Source organism: Vombatus ursinus, unplaced genomic scaffold (assembly GCF_900497805.2).
Source record: "Vombatus ursinus unplaced genomic scaffold, bare-nosed wombat genome assembly UNPS02005264.1, whole genome shotgun sequence".
NCBI lineage: Eukaryota > Metazoa > Chordata > Mammalia > Diprotodontia > Vombatidae > Vombatus > Vombatus ursinus.
The window spans coordinates 2732052-2758633 of record NW_020945042.1 but is presented as its reverse complement, the minus strand read 5'-3'; the positions used below and the strand labels follow the sequence as shown (position 1 = coordinate 2758633).

General features: G+C 36.2%; 1 protein-coding gene across 2 annotated transcripts in view; it reads right to left on the bottom strand.

Moving 5' to 3' along the window:
• LOC114030683 (serine/threonine-protein kinase N2) overlaps positions 1-23260 on the bottom strand; it is a 170643-nt gene extending 147383 nt beyond the window's left edge. For both annotated transcript variants that reach the window (XM_027845537.1, XM_027845556.1), the window contains exon 1: positions 23194-23260. In XM_027845537.1, the coding sequence (XP_027701338.1) occupies positions 23194-23241 (48 nt within the window). In that variant the 5' untranslated portion in view covers positions 23242-23260. The remainder of the gene's footprint in view (positions 1-23193) is intronic.
• Positions 23261-26582: the final 3322 nt, after the last annotated feature.

The window sequence follows — 26582 nt, the reverse complement described above, 5'->3', positions numbered from 1 at the left end:
TTTTTCATATGACCCTCACAACAACATTGCGAAGTAGATAATATATGTGTCACCACTCTTTCTAGACTAGGACCAAGACTTAAAGGTTGGGTGAATTTTCAACCTTTTCAAAATTAATTAATAGTGGAGTTAGAATTGAAACTCAGGTCCTTTGATGGAAATAGACTGCCATCACAGGTGCTTCACATTGCAACAATCACTCCTTGATGGCTAAAACATAGGAAGCCATGCCAGAGAAGCCATTCTAGAGAATGATGTATGAGGGCTGCAACATTAGCTATGAAAGCAATTTTAGATTTATTCTACTTAGGTCCAGAGGACAAAACTAGGAGTAATTTTTGGCTAGGCAATGGGGTTAAGTGACTTAGCCAGGATCACACAGCTATTAAGTGTCAAGTGTTTGAGGCCGCATTTGAACTCAGGTCTTCCTGACTTCAGGGCAAATGCTCTATCTACTGCGACACCTACCTGCCCTTGCTCCTTAAATATTTGTTGAATTTTCCAAAAGTGTAATGAGCTGCCTCAAAAGTGGATTCCCCATCATTGCAGTTTTTTAAGTACAGGCTAATAGATCATTTTAAAGATACCATAGTGGTCTTATTCAAGGAGGGCTGAAGTAAATGTCCTCTGAAGTTCCTTCCACTATAGACAGATTCCTTGGAATTGAAGGGTTTGGGGAATTAAGAGTGGAAGGGATTGAAGATTAAATTATTTTTTATAATACTAACATATAGTACTATTTTTTAATAGTCTTTCATTATCATGGACTCACAAGCAAGAATGTGTCTGAGGTCCACAAAGCATCAGCAAACTTTAGACAAAGTATCATACTTGACTGTAATCATTAACGGTTTCCCCAATACAAAGAAGACATAGGAATCATATTATTACAGTAAAGTAGAGGGAAAAAAATCAGAAGATAGGGTAGATTTTAATGAATTAGAGGTTAGGGAATCAAGACAAGGAAGATAACCTTAAAAGTTACAAGTTAAAATTATTATATACCTTTAAAAAAAAAGCAAGTCATCCAAATTACAAGTTGGTTTTTTTTTTCATCTTTCCCATATCCCCAAATTGAAAGAAAATATTCATACAACATTAAAGTAGACGTGCCTCTCTACTCATTTTCTGCAAAAGCAAAGCAGAATGAAATCAGTCCACGATTTCATCAATATGTAGGTGCTCCCTCTACCAATATACATTGAAACCCATCCACATCCAACCCCATGTAACCCTTTATCCACATTTTCCCATAAATTTCCATGGGTGCCCAGGGATGATATTCTGAATATCAAAACAGTTCTAACTCAGTAGACAAAGGTTCTCCTGCAATACACATCTCTTAAAATCAAGAGTTTCCTCTGATAAAACCAACAAGAAATCACTTCATTTAACAGTGTTTGTCACAGACATAGAAAATGCCCACTTAAAAAAAAATAACCACAACACTAAAACCATTGGATGTTGCATGTTGTATACATTTCAATTAACCTTGTGACTGAGATATAGACTATTGTCTGCCTTTTTTTTCTCATATTTTCATTAAGGTTATCTCACTCTAATAAAGATTTTATTGAGATGAGAAAGTAGGCATATAGGCTGACAGTTTATTGATATAGTCTCAATTTCTGGGGGAGGGGAGGGAGTTAAACTCTGATTTTTACAGTCAGGTATTATCTTAAACCTCTTTTAGATATTTCAAGAATCAGTCCTTCAACTCTCATTGATGAAATGATCAACCATGATTCCAGAAAAACAATGATGAAGCATGCTATTTAACACCTGACAGAAGCAATTAAATCAAGGTGCAGAATAGGACATATGCATTTTGGACATGGTCAATATAGGAATTTGTTTTGCTTGCCTGCATTGTTATAAGGGTTTTATTTTCCTTTTTTTTTTTCTTCCTAATGGGATATGGAAATAGAAAGGAGTTCCCCTTCCCCCAAAATATGAAAAAAAGGCCACATGGAAATAATAAATAAGGTAGCCTTGAAAAGTACATGTTTGAACTTTACTTAAAAAGAAAAGCAAACTACATTAGATTCATAGTTTCATGTATAATCCTCTCCTTACGATCCACAATATATATTTAAATAATCATTTTATTTAATACTCATTTATTGTTCATTAAGTTTGGAATAAAAAGACAAAAAAAAAAGAATCAATGCTACAATGCTTTCAAAATTTGTTTTGCCATCATCTTGAATTTCTTTTACACATACTTGATCCAATTTAGCTGTTCTTCCTGTGTTTCTTATTATAAAAACACGAAAATATGCTTTTTAAGTCAAGCTTGAAATATTTTGAGAATTAGGAAAGAATTATTCCAAGTATAATGGTATACTGCTGTCAAATGCATTATGTATATATGGCATATATATATATTTATATACACACACATAGAATATACAAAATATTTTGCTATGTAACACAGCTAAATGTTTTTTAAACATTCACTGAGCAATGACAATTATACTCTGAAAAAGATAAGCTTTTTACTTATCTTTTTCCTTCAAACACATCATCTTAAATCAACAACTTAATTACCAATAAAATAGTTCATATAGTTTCCATATCTTCAGAAATTCAAAACAAAACACCCTATAAGCATAGTAGTTTAAAAAACATAGTTTGGCCTCCAAGTGCCAAATTATTTGACTTGATAATGAATAAATAAAAAAGGTGCAGTCAGTTCTTGACTGGAATCTGGATTAATTATTTCCAAAGAAAAGTAGTTATGTCAAAGATAATTCCACAAGACTACCTGCAATTCAATTCAACCCAAACAATAAAGGCCTACTATGTCTTGCTCTCAATGATTTTAAATTCGGGGCTGAAGCACCTTGAAGAGAAATACACTGTGTACACAAATACCAAGTGCATAAACACAAAGAATTTCAAGAAGAAAAGGCTATTAATGAAAAATGCTATCCACATCCCAAAAAAGAACTCTGGAGTCTGAATGCAGATGGAAGCACACTACTTGCTCTCTTTTTTTGTTGTTGATGTTTTGTTTTGTTTCTTCTTTCTCGTGGTTCCTTCCATTGGTTCTAATTCTTATTTACAACATGACTCATGTGAAAATGTTAAATATGAATGGATATGCAGAGCCTATATCAGATTGCACACTGTCTTAGGGAAGGAGAGAAAATTTAAAACTCAAAATCTTATGGAAGTGAATGCTGAAAACTAAAAGTAAATAAATAATTTTTTTTAAAAAAAATGCTATTAACTGGGGGAAATGAGGAATGATAAAAGGCCCCTACATAGGACGTGGCACTTGAGCTGTGCTCTGAAAGAAGCCTACGATTCTACATTGTAAAGATAAAGAAGGAGTGAATTTCAAACAGGGGTGAACCACTTGCGCAAGGTGAGAGATGGCATTCTCACAGGTGGGAGAGAGGGAATAGAATTTCGTGTACAGGAAATAGCTAGCAGGCCAGCGTAACCCAAATGGTGAATGCATGGCAACAGAGGAGTAATACAAAATAATACTATAAAAACAGGTGGGAGTCAATTTGTGGAGGGTTTTAACATAAGATTTAGGAGTTTGTGTTTCATCCTGGGGTAATCAGGAACCACTGAAGAGATCTGAGTAAGTGAGCTACTTGGTGAGGCCTATGCTTTAGGAATATCAATTTGACAGCTGTGTGCAGAATGGATTGAAGAGGGAAAAGACTGGATACAGAGAGTCACTATTAGGACACGGCTACTGCCCCCTCTAATAGCAGCAGACAGATCCCAGGCCAAGCAAGAATGACCTTTAATGATGTAATAATCCAAAAATAAGTAAATGAGACTTAACTGTATTTATCATTTTTCAGTAGCATTTTCCCTTGAGATATAAACCAAAAAGTGGACCTCCTATCTAACACTCCACAGTGTTACAATGATGATGCACAAAATTCCTACTGAAAGGTGCAATGACAGAGGCTATCTACTATTCTATGAAATGTGGGATTAATTCTATTGTTAGTCATATAGTGTAATGTCTAAAATCCATTAAATGTGTGTTGTTATATGATGTTAGGTGGCAAATATAGTATATGCCACTCTATACAAGAGATAGATAAAAACTGTATATAACATTAATCCAAATATTAGGTTAAACTGCACCTCCTGCCCCACCTTAACCTGGCTGGAATAAATCTGAATGTGGTTTATCAGGGCTTATTTTTTTTTCCCTTTCAAAAAGACCTCAGATTATGGTTATAATTCAATATACTGTACTATATATAGTACATAGTAGTTAAGGACATTCTGGGAAAGTGAAAAATTTATCACCAAACTTATCTTTTGTGTGTATATACAAACACACATACACTCAACACTACTAGATGCAGATTTACAAGGTACAAGAGAGCTTTTACACACCACAGATTAAAAACCGGTTCTACAGTTTCAACAAAATAATAGTCTACATTCAAAATACAAAATAACATACAATATAATGGTAAAAATGATTATTCTCCTGATTTTTAGAGGGAATTCACAGAAAAAGTTACCAACACAACAAAATAGGTAATTCTTATTATATCGAAAAGGAGTAAAACAATTTGCCAACGATGTTTTAATCACCCAGCTACATCTGCAGACCACTTGCTTTGATACTGCCTGCATTACCTTCTCCACCCCAGCACCTATATGTGTTATCTTCCCCCAATAGGCTCTTTCAGAATAGGGACCACCTTATTTTTTTGTTTCTGTACTCCCATCACTTAGTATAGGGCCTGGCATATATTAATTGCTTAATAAATGCGCTAGCTTATTAATTCTCAAGAGGTGCATTTCCACGAATTTGTTTCTCTAGTAGGGAAATGCATTGTTCATTTTGTCTTTTCAAGTCATATTCATTAACCCCATTTAGTAAGGAGCCCAAAGGCCTCCAGACAAAAGTGAAAAGTGACACTGATCAAACTTAAAACTAGTACAAACTGTTAAGCAGATTAATCTGAACACTGACAGTGATTAAAAATCAAAATCTCATTAGAATGCACATATTTTTACTACATTATATACACCACATTGCAGGTAGTACAACAAGAAAAACCTCACAACTCTATTTAACATGTATTTTTAAAAATCTATATAGGTGAATATGCAATTCTTAGTTATGAATATCATGGAAATGTTCACTAATTATGAACATATCCTGACACACACATGAATCTTTATAAAGATTATACAAAAATAAAGGAGGGATGCAATAGCATGACGAGGATGAGCCAATACAGTATAAATACAATACTTCTATACATCAACTTAAGAGTTGTGGGTCATTTCAGAGAATTTGATACAATCATAAAATATATAAAAATTGTACAAAATCATCAGAGGCAATGATTTCAGTGATGCTACTAGCACAGTGCCTTGCCTGGCACATAGTAAGCACTTGATAAATCCTTACTGACTGACTCATGTGCATGTTCTCTTTAAAGACAGACTGCAGGCCATCCATCCCCACTCCAGTCCTTCTTTAAGTTCATTATAGGAGCTTGCCCCAACATAGTGGGTGCCTTCCTTAATTTTTTCTGACACCGTGAGGATACTAGTGAAGCATATGAAGCACTGATTATTGGTGGTTCTCCCGATGTATATATTGACTGACAAGCGTGCTCATTTTGATCACTCTTCCTGATATCTTCTATTCTCCAGTTCTTCAAAGTCCAGATTTATAATGGGTTTCAGTTCTTCAGACACTGTAGTGTTCCATGAATTGCATTCACAACAAAGCCCCTTACTTAGCAAAGGCTTTACTTGGGTTGCCAAGCAGAGAGACATAAAAGCCAAGGGCTGACATTTTTGTATAACAAGAGGGTGATGGAAGATGATGAACATTAACCATTCATAATCAGACACGGTATAATCCCGGGGTGGGGAACCCTCAGCCTGTAGGCCACACATGGCCCTCTACATCCTCAAGTGTGGCCTTTTCACTGAATCCAAACTTCACAGAACAAATCCTGGATCAATTTAAAGAGAGCTTGGAAGGAGACCTAACTAAACAAAATCATCTTGTACAGGCATTCGCATTTAAGGATGAAAATTGGAGGGAAAAAGAAACATGAAAGACATCTGCAAAGATTTTTATAACACTCCTCCTCATCAAGGAAAGGAGACCTCCTATACTCTGACTCACAGGGTCAAGTAAATAATGTTTAACAAACTCAAGGGACATGCAAATTGGATGGCAGTATAAAGAAAAACAAAAACAAAACAAAACAGCATACATTACACACTACAATTAGTTCTAACTAGAACTCAATGAATTAAATAGCATAAGAAACACAAGTTAAACATAGTTATCTCAATAGTGATAGGATAAATTATCTCAGTATTAAAAGAAACATGATAAGGCCTCAAACAGACTAGGTAGATCCTTTATAGAAAAGTCATAGAATAAGATCAGATGACATGACATCTGATGAGATCAAATCTGTATGGGCTTACTGAAGTCACGGTGGGAGGATAAATATTTATCAAACAAACGAAGTTACTGAAAAATCAATTCAATTAAAAAATTTATAGTTAAAACCAAAAATTTATTAAACAATTTAAAAGGGAAAAAATGGTGAAAATAGTAAATCTGCCATCTGGAATATAAGCGATATATTTTTATAAGAATAAAACCTATTCTCAAGTGGATCTATGATAAAAAAAATACATAAGCAGATGATTTACAAAAGAATCAGCACAAATTGAAGATAACTAAAAACTTTATCCTTTCTAATCAGACATGCAAATTATAAGACTGGAGTAATAACACAGCACAACACACACAACCAAAAATAAAAATGGTGACAAAACTCAGTGTTAGCAGAGATTCAGAGAAACAGGTATGCCACTACGGAGCTGACAGAAGAGTAAAATCAATTCAATTCAAAGACCACAAATGACTGTCCTAGGCACTGGGGATAAAACAGAATTTAAAAAAAAAATCATATCCCCTAGCCTAAAGAAGCTTTAAACTGGGAAAAATAATTTTGATGAGTAATCTGGCAATGAGAGTAATAAAACTAATTATACTCTTTGACCAAGTAGCCTATTATTAAAAATATATAAATCAGAATCACAAATTGAAAGGGACTTAAAAGATCCATTCATAGATGCTTTAGTTCACAGAATCTCAAGAGGTCAACTAGCCCAAAACATACCTGAACAAAAATCTCTTCAGTAACAATTGTAACACAAAAGTCTCTACTTGAAGACTTCACAGGACAGCTATACTTCCTTATGTATCATCCCATTCTGCTTCTAGATAGCAGCTAGAATATTTTTCCTTAAAGTTAGCCAAGCTTGCTCACATGCTCTCCTCCCCACCCCACCCCCAGCATTTTGTAATATCAATAAACAAATCATATATTCAACAGTTAATGAAAAGTTGAACTGTGATATCAATGTAATAGAATAGTATCTTGCCATTAAAAACAGCTTTTTTTGTTGTTGTTCAGTTGATTCTGACAGTTTGTGACCCCATTTAGAATTTTCTTGGCAAAGATGTTGGAGTGGTTTTCCATTTCCTTCTCTAATTCATTTTGCAGATGAGCAAACTGAGGCAAACAGGGTTAAATGACTTGCCCAGGGTCACACTGCTAATGTCTGTGAGCGGGTTTGAACTCTCATCTTCCTAACTTCAGGCCCAGTTGCTCTACCCACTGTACCACTTAGCTGCCCTATTAAAAATGATGAATGAATATAAACATGGAATGACAAGCAAAGTAGAGAAAATAGAAGAACACTCTCTACACCATAAATTTTTTTAAAATTACAATAGATGAAGATGAGTGGATAAGTCATTATTGTTATTAGTTTATAATGATAATTCTTGAGCAGGAGGATGACATAATTAGACCTGTCATTTAGGAACATCGATTTGGCAGCTATGTAGGGTGAGTTGGGGGTTGGAGTGGGGTGGGGTAGGAGAGACTAGAATCGAAGTAGAGAAGCCAAGTGGGAATCTGTGGTTAGGTGAGGAGTGACGAAGTGCTGATCGAGGGTGGTGGCTGGGTGATTAGAGTAAAAAGGACGAACTCAATAAATGTTGAGATAAAAACTTGGCAACTGATTGACAATAGGTGGAGTAGTGGTGTGAGAGAAAAGGCTATGAACCTGAGTGATTTTACTTATTATTCCTTATCAACCATACAAACTCATTTATCTCTTTACTTTCCTTACAACATGAATCATCATTCCCAATTTACAAATGGGGAATACAGCCCGAAGTCAAGTGACTTGTCCAAGATCCCACAAGATATAAGAGAACATTATGAAATGCAGAATGGTTAATTCTGACTACATTAAATTGAAAAGTTTTTGCACAAACAAAGCCAATGCAACCAAGATTAGGAGGGAAGCAGAAAACTGGGAAAGAACTTTTACAACCCGTGTCTCTGATAAGGGCCTCATTTCTAAAATATATAGAGAGCTAAGACAAATTTATAAGAATATAAGTCATTCTCCAATTGATAAATGATCAAAGGATATGAACAGGCAATTTTCAGATGAAGAAATTAAAGCTATCTATAGTCATATGAAAAATTGCTCTAAATCACTATTGATTAGAGAAATGCAAATCAAAACAACTTTGAGATACCACAACACATCTATCAGATGGGCTAACATGACAAAACAGGAAAATGATAAATGTTGGAGATGATGTGGGAAAATTAGAACATTAATGCATTGTTGGTAGAGTTGTGAAATGATCCAACCATTTTGGACAGCAATTTGGAACTATGCCCAAAGGGCTATAAAAATATGCATACCCTTTGACCCAGCAACAACACTTCTAGGGATGCATCCCAAAAACATCATAAAAATGAGAAAAGGACCCACGTGTACAAAAATATTTATAGCAGCTCTTTCTGTGGTGGCCAAGAATTGGAAATTGAAGGGATGCCCATTAATTGGGAAATGGCTGAATGAGTCGTGGTACATGAATATAATGGAATACTATTGTGCCATAAGAAATGATGAGCAGGCAGACTTCAGAAAAACCTGGAAAGATTTGTATGGACTGATGTAAGGATCTAAGACATCTCCAAAAGTCTCATGATGGAAAATGCTATCTACACCCAGAGAAAAAACTATGGAGTCTGAATGCAGATCAAAGCATACTATTTGCTCTTTTTTTTCTTTTGTTTTGTTTCTTCTTTCTTGTGGTTCCTCTTATTGGTTCTAATTTTTCTTTACAGCATGACTAATGTGAAAATGTTTAAAAGGAATGTATATGTAGAGCCTATCTCAGACTGCATGCCATCTTAGGGAGGAAGGCGCGGGCGGGGGGGTATTTTAAAACTCACAAGCTTATGGAAGTAAATGTTGAAAACTAAAATTAAATTAACTAATAAAATAAAAATTTTTTTTTAAAAATAGTCAAGAGGATGGCTATGAGGTTCCACAGTAGAGAGGTAATAGTGAGAACAGAGAAGTTGTATGTGAGATATTACAAAGGCAGAACCAAAAGGACTTGGTAACCAATTGGTTAAGAGGTAGGAGGGAAGAATCTAAAATGTCATATCAAGATTCCATATATGGCACCACTATTCATTTTTGGTTTTCACGGCTTTTTTTTAAGACTCTTAGCTCAAGTCCCATTTTCTGTAGGAGGCTTTTCCTTGACTCCCAACATCCCTAGCTACTAGAATCCTACTCACTCATATTACTTTCCTTCTACTCTGTATACATATTCTATGTGCCAGGCACTGTGCTAAGTGCTAAGGATACAAAGAAAGCTTGTAAAAGACATTTCCTGTTTCCAAGGAGCTCACAGGCTAATGGGGAAGACAACACACAAAAAACTATAGATGAACAAGTTATATAAAGGACAAATGGAAAATAATCAACAGAAAGCAGCAGAATAAAGAGGGAATGTGAAAGGGTTCCTGTAGAAGATGGAATATTAGTTGGGACTGGAGATATTTAATGAAATAAATAAAAATGCAAGGAAGCTAAGAAGCAAAAATGACGAAGGAGAGCATTTCATGTCTGAGTGACAGCCAGTGAAAATGCCCATAGCTGAGAGATGGTGTGCTATGGTCAAGGAACAAAGAGGTCAGTGTCAGAGGACCTTGAGGAGGGTGGAGGAGGTGTAAGGCATAAAATGACTACAAAGGCTGGGGGTGGGGGAAGGAGGTCATAGTCCCAACAACATTGTTTTATGAGTTAATTCATGTGTCCTAACTTGTACCTTAATTAAAATAAATGAAACAGCAGAACATTTGTTGACAGAGGGATAGTTTTGAAATCAGGAAGTCCTGGATTCAAGTCCTGACTCTGATACATATTAGATGTGTGACAATTGGCAGGTCACTTGAATTTTCAGTACCTAAGCAGATCAGTAGTAGAAGTTTGCCCATATAAGTCTACGGAATGATAGGTAGAGACCAAAATAATAATAATGATAATAATAATAATAATGATGATGAAGAGAAATAAACAGAGGTAAAAGCTGGAAAGACAATTTGAAGCCAGACTGTGAAGAGCATGGAATGACACACTGAGGACCTCACTAATCAAGCAATGCTAGAATAACTGAAGTTTTGAACAGGGATAACATAGTCTAGACCATGAGATGACAAACACATGGCCACCTGAGGCCCAAACAGATTAAAATGTGACCTGTAAATACTTAACAGAATAAAAATACAGCAGACCAGAGATCATGCTATTACGTGGTTTTCTAAGTCAATATGGAATCCTACAGGAATCCTAATGCATGGTTTAGTGGCCCCTTCTATTTGAGTTTGACACCACTATTTTAGACTATACACTGGAATGATTTTGCTAGTGACTGCATAAGATAGAGCAGAATTGGAAAACCAGTTAGGAATCCATTGTAAAAATTAAGGCAAGAATTAAAGATATCAAAGACAATAAAAAGGCCCTTCTAAGATATAATCAAAATAGCTAGCATTGCTTGCAATGGAGAAAGATTAGAAATTTTGTACTCTAGTACAAACAAGAGTAAACCAAGAATGCACCACTTCTCTCTATTATTTAGCATAGTTCTAGAAATGTTAGCTCTAGCCCAAAGATAAGAACAAAATCAAAAGTATAAACATTAGTAAAGACAAAACACTCACTATCTGCACGGGAGGTACATTTAGAACATAATGATGAACAAAGAAAATCCCAGAGAATCAGTGAAAAACTCGTTAAGATAATAGCAAGGTTGCATGATTCAAAACAAATCCACAAAAAATTATCAGCATTTCCATATAGTACAAAGATAAATGAGGAAAAAACTATTAAAATCCATTCAAAATATTACAAACTATGTGTTAACCAAGCAAGACACAGACATGGTTTATATAAATATGATTACAAAACACTCCTGATAGAAATAAAGACCTACTTAAATATATACACACACATATTCCTATGTGCATACTCCACTGTTCATAAATAGGCTGTACTATTATAATAAATATGATATTACTATCTTAATTAATCTATGGAATTAGAACTACACCAAATTACTTAAGGAATTTTTTTTAAAAGAATAACAAGGTAACAAAATTTGTAAGAACAAAATATCTAGAATGTCAAAAAAAATAACGAGATAAAAGTATGAATTAAGGATAGAAAGTATTAACAGACCTCAAACTAGATTATAAAGCAGCAGGCATCAAAATTATATGATAGTGATTAAAAAAATAAAAAAAAAGTAGACCAGTGGAACAAATTAGAGATACAAGAAGCAATAATCCACTGCCTGATAAACCCAAGAACATAAATTAGTTGTAAAAGACTCCCTTTTCTGACAAGAACTACTAGGGAAAACGTTTTTAGCAGAAATTAAGGTTAAACCAATTTCTTACACCAAATACCAAAAAAGAATAAAAATGGATGAGCCAAATACCATCAGTAAAAAATTAGAATATAACAAGATCAGGAAACTTTCACAATTATGGCTACAGAAAGAATTCTTACAAAGGAAAAGAAGAAATCATAAAAGATAATAGACATTTTAAACATATAAAATTAAAAAGCTTTTGCATGAATAAAATCAATGAAGATGAAATTAGAGGAGAAATCATAGAATGGGGGGAAATAATTGCAGTATAACATCATAAAACCATACAGAGAGTTGACACAAGTATGTAACAAGAAGCCATTCTCATGGCTAAGTGGTCAAAAGATAAGAGTGACTTTTAAAATAAGATGTTAACTATGAAAGACTATCTGCTCCAAATCATACTCAAGAAATGCAAATTTAAACAGCTCCAACCTCATTCAGCTTTCACCTCATTCTGTGCAAAATGGCAAAGATGAAAAATAAATGAGAACAATCAGTATGAGAGGGGCTGTGGGAAGAAAGGTATACTGGTAGGTGGAGATGCAAGGTAGTCTAATTATTGAATTTCAATTTGGAATTATGAATTTTTTAAAAAAAACTACCCACTCACCTTGCAATCCAGCTATTAGGCATATACGTAATGGAATTAATATATAGAAACAAAGGTCCAATATACTAATTTTCACAGCAGCATTCTTTGTGGTAGCAATACCCATTGATGAAGAACAGCTGAAAAAACTATGATACATAAATGCAACAGAATATTGTTGAGCTGGAAATAAGAAATAAAATACTGATTAGGAAATAAAAATGAGGAATACAAAGAAACATAGGAAGGTTTGTATGAACTATATACAGAGTGAAATAAGAAGCCAGAAGAGCATAAATAATTCTTAAAACAACGTAAATGAAAAGATAATTAACGAATTGAACTCTAATGGAAAAATCAATGAATAAATGTTCTGGATAAAAGACAATGAAACAGGACTCTTTCACAGTAGAGAGGCAGAGGGATAACAGGACAGAATATCACATATGATTAATATAATATAAATACACAGCCCAAGTTTTTGTATCAGATGTATTTGTATCATTCTTTTTCTTTATCATAAGAGGATTTAGACTGGTGTACATAAAAATTGATATAAAAACATCAAAAACATTTTAACAAAACAAATAAAGAAAGAGATAGTGAGGACCTAAACTAGGATAGTATTAAATATAAAGGGAGAGGACAGAGACGCAGAAGTAGTAGTAGAATCAACAAGATCTGGCAACTGATTATATCTGTGTTTGGAGGTGGGGTTGTGACGGGAAGAGTCAAAGATCACTGATATTTTGAGGCTGAATATCTAAGAGAATGTGATATTACTTGAAACAGGTCGCTCAGAGGGAAAATAGAATCTTTTTTCCTTTGGGAAGGAATCATAATAAGCTTGGTTTTAGAAATAGTTTACGTTAGAGATAATAGCAAGACATTCAAGTGTAGAAATCTATTGGGTACCTGAAAATATAGGAATGGACCTCAGGATAAAATTTAGAGCTACCAATAAGGATTTTGAGAGTAATGTGCAAAGAAATAATAGAGAAGCTGTGAAAGTAGATGAGATCAAGGTGATAACGTGAACATACAGAGAAAGGTTTATAGGAAAAAAAATCTAAGTGACGTCTATTCTTACGCAATAAATTGAAAAAGAACAAATGAAAACAAAGGAGATTCAGCATAGCACAGTGCCACAGAGGTCAAGGGCAAAAAGAAAGAAGGCTAGAGTTAAAGGAATTGGGTTCAAATCTCTGTTTTTCCATTTGTCATGTTTGTGAGCTTGAGCAAATCTTAAATTCTCCCCGGGCCAGTTTTCTTAGCTGTAATTAGAGGGTTCTTAAGGTCCTTTCTAGCTCTAAATCAATAATCCTAATTAAAGGTAAGTCAGTAGTGTCATATATTGCAATAGGTCCAGAAAAACAGTAATGGAGAAATCTGATCATCAATGATTAGATCACTGCAAAATGGACCTCTGAAGGAAGCTTTCTCTTTCTATAGGTAACTGGCTAATAAGTGACATTTTAAGAATGTGATTTATTTTGTTTTCAAATTGCAAAATGGTTTGATTAGAGAAATGCAAATTAAAACAACTCTGAAATACCACCTCACACCAATCAGATTGGCTAATATGACAAAAAAGGAAAATTATAAATGTTGGAAAGGATGTGGGAAAATTGAGACACTAATGCACTGTTAGTGGAGTTGTGAACTGATCCAACCATTCTGGAGAGCAATTTGGAACAACGGCCAAAGGGCAACCAAACAGTGCATACCCACTGATCCAGCAACACCACTACTAGGTATTTATCTCAAAGGGATCATAAAAAAGGGACCTACATATACAAAAATATTTATAGCAGCCCTATTCGTAGTGGCAAAATACTGGAAACTGGGGAATGGCTGAACAAGCTGTGGCATATGAATGTAACAGAATACTATTGGGCAATAAGAATTGAACAGGCAGATTTACCTGGAAAGATTTGTATAAACTGTTACAAAGTGAAAAGAGGAGAACCAGGAAAACACAGCACACAGTATCAGCTCACTATGTGATGATCAACTATGAATGACTCAGCTCTTCATAGCAACACAATGATCTAAGACAAACACAAAGGACTCACAAAGGAAAATGCTATCCATATCCAGATAAAGAATTAAAGGGCTCTAAATGCTGATAGAAGCATATTTTTTTCACTCACTTTATTCTTTCTCATGGTTTTTTGCTCATTTGATCTGTTTCTTCTTTCACGACTGTGACAAATATGGAAATAAGTTTTACATGATAGCACATGTATAAAACTATATCAAAATGCCTACCATTTTCAGAAGAGGGGAGAGATAAAAATTTAGAACTCAAAATCTTATAAAAAAATGAATGCTAAAAATTTTATTGATATGTAATTAAGGAAAAAATACATTATCAAGAACCTACTCTGTACCAGACATTGTGCTGGGAATACAAAGAAAAAGAAAAAATAGTTCTTGCGCTCAAGAAACTTAAAGGAAGTGAACCTTAGAGGGAAAAGAGCTAGCAGCCAGAGAGACCCCAAAAAGCCTCCTGAAGAAAGTGCTATTTGAGTTAAGTCCTGTATCTCCCAAAAGAATGTGGTCAAAATTTAAAAAAAAAAAAAATACTTTCCGGCCCATTAAGTTGTTTAGAAATAAGCAAGATTTTGAAGAAATCTTGAGCTTTTTAGACAGATAAATTGAAAGCCATTTTTATTAAAAATACAAACATGGAATTTATTAAGTACTTCCCGTCCAATAACTCTACTGTTACAATGGAAAAAAGGCAACATTTAATTTCAAAGGTATATTCAACAAATACATTCTCAGGAGTCCTTGTTCATTACTCTCTTTAAAAACATTAAGCTATGAAATACTTAGTATGTAATCTTGTACACATTTATTTTTATGAAGACTATAAAAACAATATAATTGAGTTAACTTCAAATGCTGTTTCATTAGCTTACAACTTTAGTGAGATGAAGATACATATTTCTGCTTTCAAAGCATTAGCATGGTTTTCTTAACAACATAACCTTTTCTCATTTGAAAAAGTTTTTAAGTTTTTTTTTTTTTAAAAGAACAGACTTGAGTAGTATTTACTGCCTTCTAACTTTGCTGCCAGGTTTGGATTCGATTGTGTAATTAAAGTTAATTATATTAAGTGTCATATGGTTCTGTTATACAGTAGTTGAATTAAAGATATTTTGCAGAAGACCAGACATATGACAACTGTTTGAGACAATACATTTTACTAGAAGTGATGCAACATTAATTCTCTATAAACAAATGCCATTTACACTTACAGCAATAATGTACTCTATGTGACACTGATCTTTATGATGTTCTTTGCACCTAAGTAATTTCTACAATTCACTGCATAAAAATTATCCCAAGAAAATTAGAAAAAAAAAGGCAAGGCAGGTCTTCAAGGAATCATATGCCAAGGCTTGACATGGACACTCAGGGGCTCCTACCTGCCCTACTCCCTGGACTTGTGCTATCATGACTGAAAGGCAGAAACAAGAGGAGTCAGACTAAAACATTTTTAGTGTTACAAAGAAAAAAAAAGTTTCCCTTTTCTATTCAATTTTTTGGAAAGTTAGGTTAGACACCCTAGGGCCAGGAACAGACTTCAGAGGATCTATGGGCTTGAAAGAGGGGGAAATTTACATTTTTATTTTCATGAACTTTTGGTTTCCTTTGTATTCATATATTTTATTCAGTTAAAGGCATTATTCTGATAAGGGGTCTGTAAACTTCACTAGACTGCCAAAGGTATCCACATTACAAAAAAACAGTTAAGAATCCCTGGGTTAAAGCATACATAACAGGCACTCAAAATAGGGTGTTTATTGATGTGCTTTTGTTTGATAAAATATATTTTATAAGTCATCGTAATAATCAACCATACTTCAGAATAACATTATCAAGTCCTCATAGTTAAAAGGATACCAAAGACTTACTACTGGCATTACTGTCAATCCACAAACATATATTAAATGCCTACTGCACACAGAGGACTTTTAGGTACTAGAGAAAGTACAAAAGATGAGCTTCTGCCATCAAAAGCATTTACATTATGAGAAGTATAATGTAACAAAACAAATATCATGTAATGTAAGGGGGAGAAGGAAGAGATTTTCCCACCCAGGCAGAAACAGGACAAATCTCCTGGAGGAACAGGTATTAAATTTTAAGGTCCCAGACAGCACAAAGTTTCGTTTTTATCTTTGCATTCACAATGCCTAATAAAAATAGATGGGAAAGGAGAAAGTTTAAGACATAAAGAATAGGATAATCAAAGATAGAAGGGCCTGGTATGTTATGGTCCATGGGGTCACAAAGAGTCAGACACAACTGCAGAACAACAATAATCAAGGGCGTGGAGATGCGAGAGGACAGAGTTGTCCAGTTTGGCTGTGGTGTAAATTACAGAGAAAAGTAAAATGAGAAAGGATGGATAGGGAAGGAAAAGGCAGGTCATGAAAAGCCTTGACTGCCAGGCAACAGCTTGCTTAGTTTATAATTTTATATACTGTAGTCTCATTTTATTTCTGACCATCTCAAACCACTGTTCCAATACCAAAGGGAAAAAAAACCCCAACAAATCCTATACAGAAAAGTCAAATGTTATGGAACAGAGACGTCACCACTCACTACCACTGTGCAAGCTCACAGCAAAATTCCCAAGTGCAGCCAATAATTGGAAAATGTTCAACAAAATAAACAATAACATAATACAACATAAATAATGTAAATGTGTGTTTTTTTTAAGTCAATACACAGTGGCCAGAGGGATCCCCTTTTAAGTTGAGTTTGACACCACTGTTCTAAAGGAGACCACTCACCCAATACTACCTGAAGATCCAGTATCCTCACCCATGGATAATCCCATTTTGGAGTCCCCTTTTGGGAAAGAGGGTGGGGTGGGGAAGGAAAGAAGAGAGAGGGGAGAGAGAAAAGGGAAGAGATAAAAGGGGAGAGGGGAGAGGGGAAAGGGAAGAAGGGAGGGGGAAAGGAAAGAAGGGAGGGAGGAGGAGAGAGGGCAGAGAGAGGGGACAGGGAGAGAGACAGGGAGGGGGAGGGAGAGAAGAAGAGGGAGAGGGAGGGGGAGAGGGAGGGAGAGAGAGACTTCACATAACTCTAAACTGCCAAAACTAACTCCCTTCCTACCATCACATTCCAAAAACCCTTTCTACACAACATCCATTTGTCACCCCAACAACTTCCAGTCAAATGATCAAAACACTAAATCATTATAAAATAACGATTGCAAACTCTGGAAAAATGTGAAAAAAGGAAGACACTTTGGGGATTTGGGAGTATAAGGTGGGAAAAAACTAGTAAGGACAGTGTAGATTGAGGAAAATAATGTAACGTATTTGTCGTATTTTAACTACAATCCTAAAACAAGCTTAAAATAAAGTAAAAGTGGTCATTATGCCCCAGAAATCAAGCAAACACGCAATGTGAAGGAAGTAAGAAGTCTATCTTCTGAAAAGACACAGTACAGAATATTGCAGCTCTTCAATACTTAGTAAGCCCAAGAGCTCTCTAAGAGTGTTAATAAGTGTTTTTCTATTTTGAATGGAGACTAGTCCACAAATCTGTTTTAAAGAAACATCGTGGTTCTAAGTGATTTAGCCAATGGTTTCAGAATTGGTATTCTTCATCCTTTGTTTCTGGGAATAACTCCAATATGGAAGAGGACTGAAGAAAAATTAGATTGTATTAGATGTATTAGATTAATTCATTAAGAAAAGTTCACTATAACCAGAGCAACAAATCACTGTTAACACAGCTAATAATCTAGAATTAGAAACATTTCTTATGACAATAATCTGTTATAAACTTATTTCTGTCAAGAAATTACATACGTTTTAATATGTACATTACTATTTGATTCAAGATTAAATTTTCTGGGAAAGATATTTACAAATTCTACAAAACATGGAGGCTATAGTGAAAAATCACTATATCATGTATCAGTTCACATATTTTAGAAAGCTTAAAGAATCAGCTCTGTAGTTCAAGAAGGAAGCAAATTACTGAACTGTCAAGGTAATTACTTCAGCATCAGTCTTTGATTTTGCATGAAATCTGGCCCAAGTAAACTGGACTGGAAACTGAAATTAGGACTTATATGGCAAAAGTTTGAGGCAGCTGGGACGTGCAGTGGATAGAGCACCAGGCCTGGAGTCAGCAAGCTCTAAGTTCAAATCCAACCTCAGACTGTATGTCTACTGTGTGATCCTCGGCCGGGCAAGCCATTTAATCCCCATTTGCCTCAACTCCTCATCTATAAAATGGGGGCACAATAAAGAAGGAAATGACAAACCAGCCTCTTTGCCAAGAAAACCCCAAGGACAAAGTCCAAGGGGTCACGTAGAATTAGATACAAGTGAATGACTGAACAATAATAAGGCAAAGGCTTTATTAGGCATGTGGATAGAAAACATAAAGTTACAGTGACCAAAACCTACAACCTTGTGAGCAAGCTGCTCAATATTTAGTTCTCTTTGCCTACAAAATTACAAACAGCACACATTTTGATTTAATGATTCATCAACTTTTACCAATCCATTGTACCTAGAAATGACCCTTAATGTCACTGATCTTACAAACAAGTGTCATGACTATACTTTATAAACAAGAGCAATGTACAATGAATAAGAAATTAATCTTACAGACTAAAATTGTTTATTATGACCCTTTTTACTGAAGCAAAGGTTCTGCCTCAAAGTCTGAATCATTAACCAATGAATTTGTTTCTTTATTCCTGCTTCCTGGTCAGCTAGGTAGGTTTCCAGTATTTCAAGCAAAGTTAGATATATTGGTTTATTCTGCCTGATTGCAATTGGTAATGCAGGAAATACTACCATCACAGATTCTCTCAAGTCTTTCTTTCCATAACCAATGCCAAAATATTCTTATGTTTTCAAACAAAATCAATTCACACTCAGAGACTAAAGAATGACTAGGTTCCTATAGCTAAAAACTTATATTTTGATCATGAAGGATATTAACCACAAAAACTTGCAACATTTCTAAATATAAAACGTTAACTTTGAAATGAGGTAACAACATTTGCTATTTCATATTTGATACAAATGAACCCAAGTATACTTAAGATGGGATATGTCAAACAGTAAATAACACTTCCTAACATAACAAAAAACTTGTCTTTTAAAAAGTGCTTTTAACCTTGCCATAAAACCTATGTATTAAACATTTACCTCCCAAATGGCAAAGAAATAACAGCAATAGCAGCATCTTGTATTAGAAAAAAATGATGGACCTGAGTTTAATCCTGACTTTTAACATTTACTAGCTATCTGACTATAGGATTTGCAACTGCTATGTGCCTCAGTTTCCACAGCTGTAAAATGGGACTAATACTAATAATTATTACTAATAATGTAATAATCAATACTAATACTTATAATATAGTATCCTAAATGAGGGTTGCTTTGAATATCAAATCCAAAAATGTACATAAAACATTTCTCAAACTTTAAAGTGCGATTATAAACATTAGCTATTGTTATGACGAGAAGCATCATGGCACAGTGGTGGTAGGGCTGACCTTGGAACCAGGAAGTGCTAGGTTCAAGTCCTACCTCTGACCTCTCCCCCCTCCCCCACACACACACCAAGCTGTGTGACTGGGCAAGTCAATGAACCTCTCAGTGCTCCAAGCAGCTCTCTATGACTCTAAGATGCAGAAAAAATGCTACCATACCTTGCTAAAGGGAGTTTCTTGATTTGGGAGTTCCCTACACCAATGAAACCACAGGTACAGTCCTATCTCCTTTTCAGTATAACTTCACATTACTACACTGATACCTAACACATCACTCTCCTTCAGTGTTTTGTATCTGGGGCCCTTAAAAATCAAAATTTTTCCAATTCCAATTAAAATTAATCCAACAAATTAAAATAATTTGACATAGAACAAAATCCAGTAAACTTCTGGTTATAATACAATTTGTAAACAAATAGTAATAATAAAAAAAACATGAAAAAAGGAACATGGTAAAAATTAAGACATCTTACTGCTACTAAATTTAGACACAACACCAAATCAGTGTTCCCACATTCTAACTCTAATAATTAAAGACTAGCAAACTGTAATTCTGTATTAAAGCAAAATATTCAATAAAAAGCAAATCTGATACACATGAACACAACCAAGAAAATAACAATGCCATTCATCAATCTTGTCTCTTTTGGAGATAACGTTTAATTTGAAAGAAGAGCATTACATTAAGTGCAATGCATATTTTATACATATGTATATACACACACACACATACATATGTGTGTATGTGTGTGATATATATATATATATACACACACATATAAAACTTAAGACAAAGTACTGGATTTTCCCTTTGGCTTCATTTTTCAAGTTTTTTATATTTATAAAGACTTCCTAATTAGCAGTAGTATATGAATGTAAATTCATGACATTTTCCTAATAATAAAATAAAAACACTTTAGTCCTCTTATTTACAAAAGATATATTCCTGTGATATTTTCACATCTTTTTCACTCAGGACTGAAAAGTGTAACTTTTCTTAAGGTTTCAAAACTTTAAACATTAATGCTAAATTAGTTCATTTACTCCATATCTTCTTCACTGCTTATTCTTCAACCCATTTCTATCTGTGAAATTCCCTGCATTTGCCATTTCTTGAATTTTATATGGAAGAATGTCTATCAGTTCAGTGTAGCCAGAATGCACTCATGATATACTAGAGATAGCTTTTAAAAACTCAATATTTACCTTGCAGAAACATTATCAATGTTACAAAGTCTAAACTGCAGCAAAATTGCCTAAAAGTATTTTGTTGTATTTCCTCTTTCAGGCGTTTTAAAAAAAAAAAAAAAGAGAATCCAAGTAGTAAATCATTACCTTTTAAGTTTTCATCCTGATACATGGTATATGAGAAATGTGGCAAAGAGTACATTTGTTGAAGCTTAGTCAGAATTTATACCCACTTCTGTAGTTCTTAATTTTAAAAACATAAGATCCCAACAGCATCAAAATAGTTAATATTTCTTATTTACTTCTTAAGTCGGCTACTGATTAGGTATAAAAATTTAACCTTACACACAGGTTGCACATCACTTCTCTCTCTACCTTCCCACCCCCAATCCTCTGAGTAACCTAATGAGAGGTTCAAATGAATAGTCACCTTACAACAAAAATGCAACATACTTTTCAATCTAGATGCAAACAAGTTAAGGACACTGGAATGATACAGAAGTGAACCCAGAAGTTTGGTTTACATACCACTGGAGAGAGTTATCAGGGGATCGTGAACTTGGAGGGAGAAAAAAATTGCATTTTTACTTTCACTAACTTTTAGTTTCTTTTATAATCCTCTGTATTTTATTTTATGCAATGTATAATAACCTATCATACTGCTTGCTTTCTCAATGGGTGGGGGAGGGATTGGAAGGAGAGAGAATTTGGAACTCAAAATGAAAAAAAAAAAGAATGCTAAAAACAAGGAATGGATTTTTAGGGAGTTATCCTGAGAAGTGGTCCCATTGGTTTCACTACACTGTTCCTTTATAATCTTCTGTATTTTATTTTATGTATTTAAAAATATCCTATCATATGGCTTGTTTTGTCAATGGGTGGGGCAGGAGGGGCTGAAGGGAGAGAATCTGGAACTCAATTTTTTAAAATGAGTATTAAAAATAAATAGATAAATGAAAAGAGATTATCCTGAGAAAGAGTTCCACTGGTTTTACCAGACTGCCAAAAAGTTTAGTTTTCTTTATAATCTTCTGCATTTTATTTTATGCATTTAAAAATATTATCCTATCATACTGCTTGTCCTCTCACTGGGTGGGAGAGAAGCAGTAGGTGGTGAGAGAATCTGGAACTCAAAATTATAAGATATGAATGTTTAAAACAAATAAATGAATGAATTTAATTACCCTGAGAAGGTGTCCCAGACTGCCAAAGGGGTCCAGGATACGAAAAAGGAGAACCCTTGTTAATGAGGTCTAAAAATCAAAAGTCACACCTCCATCACCAACTAGTTAGCTGAGAATGGGAAAGAATAACACCGGGGCTTAATCTGGTATGCTTTCCCAGCACACTTAACACAAAAAAATAGGCGCTTTAATAAATACCAGTTGATTGACACACTGGGTGCTTAATCCATGCTAACTGGCAGTAGATAAATGCATGCTGACTTCTTTTTTCAGTCAATAAGCATTTATAGAGCGCCTACTAGGTGCTAAGAGATGGGTGCACAAAGAAAGGCTAAACACAGTTCCTGCCCTCGAGGAGCTCCCAGTCTCCAGTGGGAGACAGCAGACAAACAAGCGATGGAGAGAACAAACTGTGGGATCTGGGAATGGCTTCCTGAGCCAGGCTCCGGCTTTTGCCCGCACCCTTTTCAGTGACGGGGGGTTCCCCCTTCCCGGTTAGTAAACAGCTCCTAAGTGCCCGCACTCTTCCTCCCCGGGGCTCAGACAAACGCGAGGGAAAATGAAAGTCTGAGCGGCACCAGCACCAGCACCCGAGCTTCCGGATCGGACCGGGCCGGGCCGGAGGGGGAGGGGGAAAAAGACGTTGCTCAGGAAAAACAATCCTCCTCTTCCTCCTTGTCCTCCTGCTCGGAAGACGTCTCCCGCCCGCCAGAGCAAGCAGCGGGCTGGGATCGCCCGTCCTCCGAGGGCCTGGCGCCAGAAACGAGCGCTCCCCCCTTCCCGGTCTCCCGCGGGGCTGCGAGGGCGGGGGGCGCCTTTTGTGCCCGGCGGGGGGCGGGGAGCGGGGCCGAGCAGTGGCCGGGGCGGGCGCGGCCTCGCTTACCTGCAGTTCGGTGAGCAGGATCTCCCCCCGCTCCGTGTTGGACGCCATGGCACTCGGCTCGGGGCCCGGATGCCGCCGCCGCCGCCGCCGCCGCCGCCGCTCGCGGAGGGAGGAGGGCGAGGAGAGGCGGCCGGCGGGCTAAGGCAAGGAAGGCTTCATGGAGGGGCGGCCCCGGCTCGAGGCGCTTATTCCGCCCGCCGCATCGGAGGGGCAGCCCCGGCCGGCCACGGCGGGCCCGGCGGCGGCTGCGGCTGCGCCTGCTGAGGGGAGGGGGGGTCAGTCGGGGTGGCGGCCGCCGCCGAAGCTGGGCTCGGCTCGGCCCCGCCGCCGCCGCCGCCGCCGCCGCCGCTCCTGCAGCTGCTGCTGCTGCTGCTGCTCCCGCTCCCCCACCTCCTCCTCCTCCTCCTCCTCCTCCTCCTCCTCCTCTTCCTCCTCCTTCTCCTCAGAGCGAAGGCAGGAGGCGCTTCAGGTCTCTCGGTGCGGGGCGCTGCGGCCGCGGCTGCCGCTCCTCCTGTCGCACCATTTGGCTGTCAGCGCGTCGCAAAAGCGCCCTCGCTTGGCGGCTGTAGGGGCACGTGACGGGGCCGCGAGGCCGACGCCTCCCGGCCGGCTGGGGCAGGACAGAGCAGGCGGGGCTTCCGGAGGGAGGCGGGAGGAGGAAGGCACGCCCCCCTCGTCTCCGCCTTTAACGGCCTGTAGCGTGGCGAGCCTGGGAGCTGGAGGGTCGAGGGCGGGGCCGGCCGGGGCTCCCCCAAGAGGCCCGCAGCGGCTGCAGTTAGCATTGATGTAGCGCTTAGAGGGCCACGAAGCACTTCACCCACGTCACCCTCTCCGGGACAGCCTGCGCTTGGGCCCATTGATCCTTCCACTAACCTGGTGCGGTCCTTTGAGCGCGCACAAACCCTGGAGCTCCCTCCGCCTCTGGATGCCTGGGCGTAAAGCGGCACTTGGCATCCTCCTGCTAGAGGCCCTGGCTCTCCCCCCCTCCTGCTGCTGGGACCTCCCCAAGTTACTTTGTATTCATATTGTGCTTGTATACATAGTAACGTGTATATGAGCATGTACGTAGCATGTATGCCTAAGCAACATTGTGTTTAGGATAGAGCTCGGGGCCTGGAGTCTGGAAGACCCAGGTTCAAATGTGGCCTCAGACACTTCCTAGCTGGGTGACGGTGGGCAAGTCCCTTCACCCTGTTTGCCTCAATTTCTTCGTCTGTCAAATGAGCCAGAGAAGGAAATGGCAAACCACTCCAGTATCTCAGCCAAGAAAATCCCAAATGGGGTCATGAAGGGTCAGAACCAATTAAACAACAAAAATGAATCGTCTTATGTGACAGGGTACTTGTATTCATTATGTATGTATGTGTGTGTACATATACATATATACACACGGTATATATAGGCTATTTGTTCACTGTATAGCGGATTATATGGTATTACTTTATTAATTTTTTACCCAGCCATATGTGTATATATGTATGTGTGTGCGTGTGTGTACATACCTATACATATGCATATGTACATATATCTTGTGTGGAACATATGTGGAACATGAAATATATGATGGGGTGTTTATATTCATTATATATGGTATGTAAGCTATGTGTTGACACTATGTGGTATTACTTTGTATTCATTTTGTATATATGTGGTATTACTTTGTATTTATTTTGTGTTTTTGTACATATCCATATGCATATATGTATGTGCAAATATGGCTATATAAATATGACGATCTTGTTTATATATATGAAACATTGCATACATGACAGGACATTTTATTCATTTGTATGTGTTTACACATATATGTATATATTTGGAAATACAGGATATTTTTCACTATATGGCATATATGTGGTATTATTTGGTGTTCATTTTGTGTTTTATACATAGCTATATGTACATAGGCATATACACATAAGCATATGTGAAATCTTGTTTATGGTGGCATTTTATTCATTGTATGTGTAGTGTATAGAGTTTCTTTATATATGTAGTATATGTAGGGCATTACTTTATGATCATTTTATATTTTTTACTCATGTACATATGTGCAAATATGACATTGTTTTCAAAAATGAAAAATGACATATTCAAGAGGGTATTTGTATTGATTATGTTATATGTGGCATACAAAGTATATTTGTTCACTCTGTATATATAGTATTTATAGACATTTTGTATTTTTATATATAGACGTGTATATATGTATATAACATTTTGTTTGTGTATGTAAAATATGGCATATATAACACAGGGTATTTGTATTCATGCATATATATTTAATATGTGTGACATGTGTAGGATATTTGTTCACTCTATATATTGTGTGTATATATAGTATTTTTATATATTTCATATACATGCTATATGTAAATATGCATTTATACACACACAGCATCTTGTTTATATAAATATATGGCATATATGATGATATTTATATTCATTACACATATGTGTATATGTATATATAGCAAGGTGTGTATATATAGCATATATAGGATATTCACTCTGGTATATATGGTATTGCTTTGTATTCACTTTATATTTTTATACATAGCTTTATATATGCATGTACATATATGCATATATGCTACTGTGTTTATATGAAATAGCCTATATGACAGGATTTTTATATTCATTGTATATTTGCTATATATAAATGGTAAATATAGGGTATTTATTCACTGCATATATGGTATTACTTTGTATTCATTTTGTGTTTTATGCATGTATATACATATGTAACACTTTGTTTATATATATATATAAAATATGGCATCTATAACAAGGTACTTATATATATTTATATGTGTTTTATAATAGGGCATTTTATATATAAGGTGTTTGTATTCATTTATATATATATTTGGTATACATATATAGGGTGTTTGAGTTTATTTTATATGTATATGGCATACATATATATATACATGTATGTATATAAGGCATTTATATTCATATTATAGATCTATTTAAAATGCACATACATGCATACATATATATGATATTTGTATTCATCTTGTATATACATTTGGTACACAGATAGACACACATAATATTACAAAAGTCTTAATGCAGTTTAAAACTGTTAAGACTTTTGAGACACCTCTATGGGAAGTGTGTGTTTATATATTTGGCAGCCAGGTGCACAGTGGGTAAAGTGCTGGACTTGGAGTCAGGAAAGCTGAAGTTCAAATTCTGAGCAAGTTCCTTAAGCACTCGCCGCCTCATCTGTAAAGTAGAGAAAATAATAGCACCTGCCTCGCCAGGTTGATGAAAAGCTCAACTGAGATAAACATGTAAAATGCTTTGCAAACCTTTGCAGAACTTTGCAAAGCGCTCTAGAAATGATGACTGTTTTTGTTAGGTGTTTGCATGGTGTCTCT